Source organism: Crocuta crocuta, unplaced genomic scaffold, assembly GCF_008692635.1.
Source record: "Crocuta crocuta isolate KB4526 unplaced genomic scaffold, BGI_CrCroc_1.0 scaffold44, whole genome shotgun sequence".
Lineage (NCBI taxonomy): Eukaryota > Metazoa > Chordata > Mammalia > Carnivora > Hyaenidae > Crocuta > Crocuta crocuta.
The window spans coordinates 5913219-5921183 of record NW_027530179.1 but is presented as its reverse complement, the minus strand read 5'-3'; the positions used below and the strand labels follow the sequence as shown (position 1 = coordinate 5921183).

General features: G+C 46.7%; 1 protein-coding gene across 1 annotated transcript; it reads right to left on the bottom strand.

Moving 5' to 3' along the window:
- Positions 1-1363: 1363 nt before the first annotated feature.
- On the bottom strand, positions 1364-4190 carry TBCC (tubulin folding cofactor C). Its single transcript, XM_077764944.1, has one exon. The coding sequence runs from the start codon at positions 4136-4138 to the stop codon at positions 3104-3106; it is 1035 nt and encodes a 344-aa protein (XP_077621070.1). The 5' UTR covers positions 4139-4190; the 3' UTR covers positions 1364-3103.
- Positions 4191-7965: the final 3775 nt, after the last annotated feature.

Sequence of the window (7965 nt, the reverse complement as noted above, 5' to 3'; positions counted from 1 at the left end):
TGGTACTTACACTTATTGGTGCAATATACTTTCATTGTAATGACCGTTATTATTAAGTCTGCTTAATAAAAACTTACTAAAATAACTCTCATTAATGCTTTTCTGAAAAAAAAAGTGATATCAGGGCGCCTGGGTGGCTTAGCCAGTTAAGTGTCTGACTCTTGATTTCGGCTCAGGTCATGATCTCATGGTTTGTGGGTTTGAGCCCTGCATTGGGCTTTGTGCTGATAGCACGGAGCCTGGTTGGGTTTCTCTCTCCCTCTCTCTGCCCCTCCCCTCCTTTGTGCTCTTGCTCTTTCTCAAAAATAAACTTAAAAATATTTTTAAAAATAAAAAAGTAATCTGTACATCCAGCCATTGGGCTTGAATTCACAATCCAAGATCAAGAGTCACATGCTCTAGTGACTGAGCCAGCCAGGCAACCCCTAATCAATGCTTTTAATTCAGGGATGTGACTGTCTTTTTTTAAACAAAAACAAAAAACAACCAGGGCACCTGGATGGCCCAGCTGATTAAGTGACAAACTCTTGATTTTGGCTTAGGTCATGATCTCGTGGTTCGTGAGTTTGAGTCTCACGTCTGTCAGTGCAGAGCCTGCTTGGGATTCTCCCTTCCCCCCTCTGTCCCCCTGCCCCCCCCCCATTTGCCCTGTCTCTTTCTCTCTCAAAAAAACAAAAAACAAAAACAATAAGTAGTTAAGAAAATCATCATAATTTAAGTTTAGGGAAAACATAATAAGGTCTAATTTTCCGAAATGGTAGAAAGGCTGGAGAGGACAGGATGAACAGGGAAGACCTGCTGAACATAGAACAACCGTGATCTGAAAGTCTGATGTTACAAATTGGCCAGCTCAAGGACCAGATGCAGACTGCAGAAAGAATTTCACTTGGCTGGTACAATGTTTTTAAAGTGCTTAAATTTGTCTTCCAAGCCACCCGGTCCCCCACTCATTGACTTTCTCCCGACCACCTTACTCATTGACTTTCTCTGCTTGGCCCTAGTAAGCATTGAATGCCTGGAAAAGAGTGACATCATTAAAAGAAATAATGGAGCTTGGGAGGGAAAGAAGTGAAAATGGAGATTTTAAGAATATATGAATTTGAAAGGCAGATGAACCCACTGACAGAACTGTCCACATGGGTTGGGAGTGGAGGCTTTGGAGAGCATGGACACAAAGAAGCTAATGGCAAAATCGTGGGCATTGCTCACTTAAGGGCTCTAAGTCACCAGAATCATAATGAAAGGGAAAAATGTAACAGAAACGGGTGGAGCAAGGCTATGGAGGTCAGAAAGAGAGAACTTCAAGAAGATATTGGAAAGCTCAGCTGAGATTAGTAAGCATTAACTATGGTTCAAACTGCCATGATTTTGATTTTATTATTTATTACAAACTGCATGGATTTTTTTAGATGCAACTAATTAACAGTCCTATAAAGTAAGTGCAAGTCCACAAGAATGAATCGCAAGTCCGTTAGTGCCAGAAGTATGGCTTTTCCTGAAGGGCCTCTGGTGTTAAACTATCAGTATTTAGGAGCATAGCTTTATAAGACTGGTCCTCGTTTCTAAAGTGAAGATACGTTTGAGAATTTCATTAGTGTCTCTTTTTCTTACCAGCATTAATTCCGCTAAGTAATACATTTTTTAACCTCTCTTCTTTGGAGATGTTACAAACTGAAACTGATTAGGATTCTGTTTCAAGTCAGCTAATAGTTGAGGGGAAAAAATTCTGGATGCACCTCCATTTAAAGAATAGAGCTTGGCAGGCCACATTTTTCTTACTAGCCTCATTTCTGCCTCAATGACTCTACCCTTGTTCTTCCTTCTCATGTTATCTTGTTACATTTCACACATCCTAAAAGCTACCTTAAATCCTTTTTTGGAGCAAGCCAGCACATGTACATATTAAACATACAAATACTTAAGGTACTACAAGCACTTTAATACTTGTGGGCATTATTAAAATCATGTCTACAGTTACAAGGCACCAGACCCCAAAAAGCTTTTTGAAACTCTTAGAACTTTCCATAAAAGAATAATGGGTGATACCATAAAGCAGAAAGCCAAATCTGTAAAAGTATATAATTAAAGCAAAACCTGAGTCAAAGACTCAGCTATATGTTTCTGTGTGAAGATATGTAACATTTATTCCTGAGAATTTAGGAAAAGCAATTTGCCCTCTTTAATGACTTTGGAAGCTCTCTTTCCAACTCAGCTAACACTATTCAAAATCAGTATGTTCTAGTGGTTGCGAAGGTGGGCTCTGGAGCCGGACTACCTGGTTTCAAATCCCAGTCCCCTTGAGCTGTGGGACTCTGGCAGCTCACCTACCTCCCTTGAAAAATGGTGCTAACTTAAATGGACTTAAAGTCATGTTTGCATGAGTAAGGTGCTTAGAACATGTCTACAACCTTTTAAGTGCACAAAAGAAAAACTGGTAGCTATAATTATTTTGGTTTTACAGTTGGTAAGACTCATGAGTCTCCCAGGGTGGGTGCCAAAACTTTCGATCCAAACAAGTCGATTGATGAGTGGCTGGATTCCAGAAGCCCAAGCTAATGTGTCCCCGAAGACCAGAGTCTTCCCACGCCCTGCTGAGTAATACCTATGGAAGCGAGACCTTCAATTCAAGAGCGCTCAATCACTAGGTTTGGTAACGTACTTCCACACTAACTGGCTCCTAGGAGAGCCCTACTAAATTCATTTATTAAATATTTATTGAGGGCCTATTTTATCATAAAGTAAGTTTTAAATACCACAAATCATTAATAACCAACACACACGGATACTCTTTACCCCATACTGTTTCAAAATGTCATTGTCATACTCTGGTTTCTCTTCAGATCGCATAAATCTTTCGCCTTTTACAAAATGTCATGGTCAATCAAAGCTACTACACATCAGCAACACAGCAAAAATGCTTCAAAGGGTTTGACCTGTTGTGAATTTAATGGAAATCAAGTAGGAGCCTAACACAGTCTCAAGCCTTAAAATACAGAACACATACAAAGCGCGACAACGAAAAGTAAACTTTGAGGTCCCATTAGCAGCAGTCGGTCCCACACGGGAAGTATTTGGTAGGAGTGAAGAATATAGTGACAACTGCTTAGTCCCACTGGATCATTCGCTCTTCTTCAGGAAGAAGACTCCAGTTTGGGGAGGCCACGTCCCGGGCCAGCCAGTTGAAATCGTCGACGTCATTCCAGTTATTTTTGCTCCGATCTAAACCAGAGCCCTCGAAGTCCTTGTCGATCCCCGGGTAGCTCCAGGTATAAGGGGCGAACTGGATCCCGCTACAGTCTTCCACGATGGCCCTGCTGGTCACCTGCAAGAAGATGCGGGTGTCTCTCGTAGTGTGTACGCGCAGCTGCTGGCAGGCCACGGCCAGCACGCAATCACTGCAGTCCTCCAGGAACACGGACGTGGACACCGGGCCGCAGAGCACCGTGCAACTTCGGGCTTTGGCCAGCCGCAGGGTGTTGGGATTGCCATACAGTCTGACTGTGCATTTGCTCAGTTCGGTCAAAAGGACGTCGCGCTGGTGCAGCTCCTCTGCCCTCTTCTCCAGGACCTGGGACTCCACGTTGGAGAAGCCGAAGACCCAGCCGGAGCCGATGTCTCCCTCCTCCTTCAAGGGCTGCGGGGAGGCCAGGTTGTCTTTCGCCGCCAGGGCTCCAGGAGCGGAGTCTACTTTGGCGGCCGAAGCAGCGTCCTTCCTCCGGGTCTTGAAAGCGAAACGCTTCTTGGGCTGCAGCTCCTGGCGCCGCACGGCCAGCGTCGCCTGGAGCTGCGTCAGCGCCTCCTGTCCCTGCCGCAGGTCGTAGGCGGCCAGGAACAAAACCGAGTCGTTGAGAAGTTTCTGCAGGCCCTGGAGCCGAGCGGCCGCCTCCTCCACCTGCTCCATGGATTCTCCGCCCTCCAGAAGCTCTTCCACGGCCGCTCGCTCGCGAGAGAAGGCGGCAGTGAAAAAGTCGCTCTTCTCCTCCTCCACCTCCTGGTTCTGGCGCTTTTGCTTCCGCCTTTCCACCTCCAGTTGCCGCTCTTGTTCCCGTCTCTGAAGCCGCTCAGGCACCAGGCTCCGGTCCCGCTGCGACCCCACAGCCCCGTTTGGCGCGGCGGCGGAGCAACTAGCACTCTCCATCTTGACTTCAAGCTTCCTTTCTCCTGCCTTGCTTCCTCCGGGCGCGCCCTCCGAGAGGCCTCCCACCAACGCGTCCTGTGATTGGCCGGGCCTGCTTACGTCAGCCCCAGCCTTATTTTCTTAGCCCATTGGCTCCTCCGCGTCGGAGGGGGCGGGGACATGAGGCGGGGCCGATTGACAAGGGGGGTGGGGAGACAAAGGTCCTTGTGGATGGGTGGGGTGGGAGACAGGAGGGGGAAGGTTTTTTCCTCTTAAAGGGGCAGGACTTATATCCGGGATTGTGGGGTGAGTTGCAGCAGCGGCAGCTGCACATGTGGGTTTGTTTATAAGAACAAGGTTAGAAACTCGCAGGCCTCCCCCTCCCCCCAGCTCCTCCCTACTACCCCCTTACAGGCCGGAGATCCGCTACTGGTGGGGGGAATGTGTGCGTGTGGTGGGTGGGGGGACAGGTAGTGGTGAGAAAGATGGAGGGGGGGGAATATTGCACCGCCCGGCCCGCGCCGNTGCCACCCCGCCTTCGCGGTCACTGGCTCTGCAGCTGCGCGCCGCTGGCCGCGCGGGAGTGAGACCCCAGCCCGGGGCTCAGCGGCTCTCCGTGGGGCCGTCGGTCTTTAGGAAAGCGTTGGGGGAAATGTTACATTATTTCTAGGGGTGGTGGGAGGGATTTGTCACCGGAAGTGAATGAGCCTAGCCTAAAGTCGGGATCAGCGGGAGGTGTGAGTGGGCAGCCAAGTAGGCGCAGTCACTAGCAAAACGCAGGGCCACCGGCCGGCTGAGAGCCGGGACGCCGCCGGCTGCGGCGCACGGCAACCTCGCGTGCTCCGTGGAGCCCCGGGAGCGCGGGGCGCGCCTTCGACCGCGCCCGCCCTGCCAGGCTTGGGTTTCACCCGGATCTCCACCCCAGTCCCCACCCTCCCATCGTTGCTAATTGGGGTATTTGCCCAAAAAACTGTCACTTGAAATTTCACTGTTCCACCTGCATTTTGATGCAGAGAAAGATGGGAGGAAACGAGATCATTGCGACTTATTTCCAGTTTTCCCGCCCCACTCTCCTCTTTCCGTTCCCACTTAAAACAACAAAACACACACGTAAATTCCCGTATTTCTCCACTAAAAGCAAGCACACATCACAGCGTTTGGCAAATTGCGCGCCCCGGGGGTAGGGGTGGGGAGTGGGTCCCGGGTGTTTGTGTGTGTGCAGCGGATGGGAACCGGGGTGCTGAAAAATTCCTGTGCTTGGCGCTTGTAGTAGATAGTCTTCGTTTTCGTTCGCTTTGTTTCATGTGCAGGCTAGACGAGGTTTTTTGCTTTTTGTGTGGTTTGGTTATGAGGCTGCTAAAAGAAATATAGCTGGTTAACTTGTCTAAGCCATTCGGAGTAATACAAGAGCCGCTTCATTTTATAACGAGTTGATTTAACCAAGGAAGGTATAAAGAAGATTTATTTTGCTAGGGGTAGGGAAAAACCCAAAAATAAAAAACCTGACCTGACTCCCTTAAGTTTTTTGGCAGTTGAATCTGTCCCACTCAGGTTTGGAGCCAAACGAGGTTTACTGGAGCTGCAGGGGCAGTGACGCAACATTTCTTTATTAGCCATTAGTGTCTGTATCAGAAGTGGAATTCAATGTCATTAAGCCTTCCCAAGAGCTTCATTTCTGCCCCCAAAAGGGTTTTGGCATAGAGGCCAATAGACTCTGGAATTTTCTCAACATTTTGAGTTGGGTAGTTCAAACTTTTAGGAGAAAGAAGAGGTAAAAGACAAAAGGGACAGGGCACCCTGTTGACCGAGTGTGTTGAGCCTGAGTGGGAGCGAACAGTGGTCAGTTGTGTGGTCATCATGAAGGATTGGCTTGACAGTTCTTTCCAGACCCCAGCCTACCTGCAAGCCAAGGTAGCTAGGTAGTCCAGCCATGAATATAAAGCTCCGTTTCCATGAGCAATAGAAGGGTTAGAAAACTTCTAGCAGTGCCAGGCTGTATTTGTGTCTTTTCTCTGACATTTGAGGGCAGTCGATTCAGTGTGCATCCTTGAAATGGATCCCAGCTCCTGGGAGGTAAGTGCCTGTTGTGGTGCGTTACAACAATGTGAAATGTGGCAAAAGGCAAGTAGCTGGAGAGTTCTGAATCCTACTTTGATAACTTTCAGGAGCTTGTGAATCAAGTAGTGCCCTCTTTTAGACATCTTGAAAGAATTCTAAGATATTACAGACTTTAAACATTGTTTAGCAAAACTTTATGGTTTATGATTCTATTTGTTAGATTTACTTAATAACATCCTGAAAATTTCAAGCATAGGAAAGGGGACAGTAAAGGTGATGTGTGTGTATCACCCAAGCTTCAACAATTACCAACTGACAGTCTGATTTCTTCTGGATCTCTGGCCACTTACACACCCTGTCACGCTGTTTATTTTACAACAAATCCCAAACATAATATTATTTCATATTTTATAATCTATAAACATTTCAATATGTCTCTCAAAATGATGAGGACTGCCTTTTTTTTTTTTTAAGTTTATTTATTTATTTTGGGAGACCTAGAGAGAGTGCGTGCAAGGAGGGGCAGAGAGAGAGGGAGAGAGAATCCCAGAGAACAGGCTCCATGCAGTCAGCATGGAGCCCAGTGCGGGGTTCCATCTCATGAACAGTGAGATCATGACCTGAGCCAAGGTCAAGAGTCAGATGCTTAACCTACTGAGCCACCCAGGCGCCCCTACCTTTTTATTTTAATTTTTTAAAAATTTTTAATAGTTTATTTATTTTTGAGACAGAAAGAGACAGAGCATGAGTGGGGGAGGGGCAGAGAGAGAGGGAGACAGAATCTGAAACAGGCTCCAGGCTCTGAGCTGCCAGCACAGAACTCAGTGTGGGGCATGAACCCATGAACCACGAGATCATGACCTGAGCCGAAGTCAGACACTTAACCAACTGAGCCACTCGGGCACCCCGTCCCTACCTTTTTAAAACCTAACCACATATCATCACCACACTCCAAAAAAGTAGCATTATGTCCTTATCATCAGAGTTCCAGTTTCTATTCATATTTCTTTGATTATCCCATAATTCCTCCACCTTCAGTTATTTATTGAATAGGGATCCAAAAAAGTTCCATATAATGTGTCTGGTTGATATGTTCCTTAAATCAATTTTAATCACTTTTAAATCCACCCCCCCCCACCCCGCTAAATGTTTTGTTGGAAAAACCTGATCATTCATTCAGTAGAGTTTTCCACAGGCTGCATTTTGCTGGTTGCATCTCCATACTGTGTTAGGTGTTAAGTATTTGTATTCGTTGGATCTTTTAGTGTCATAAAGTGAATGTTCATGTGTTTGTGTCGCAGGAAGTTAAAGAATCTGAGTACAGAAAACAGTGTTTGGGTACATCTAGGAATAAGTCCTTTTGCTATTTTGTGGAGTTTATCAGAGACCCTGTGTGGATGAGAGATACCAGGCAAATTAATAGGCCATTTTCTAGTAGCTCAGTTCCAAAAAAGGTGGCATCTTTGACTTTATAGTGGATATAAAGCATTCATTAAAGAGCTCTCCATGCAAATCTCAAATGTTAGGCAAATTTTCCAACTTAGTTGCTGACTTTCCTGACCATGAAGGATGACAGTGTGAAGGCATGTGCTGTCCTTGAAAAGGCTCCAAGTTGGTCCAGGAAGCAGGACAGAAGCAGCCGCTTCCCTTCACCTTTGCCTCTGGTTCTCATGCCCTTCAAAAGCCTTCTCTTTCTGGAACTATTTTCATCATGGTGCATCTGATGCCTAGCCCAGAGGCTGGCACCGTTTATTAATCCAGCATCGGTTTATGAAGCACTTGCTGTGCCC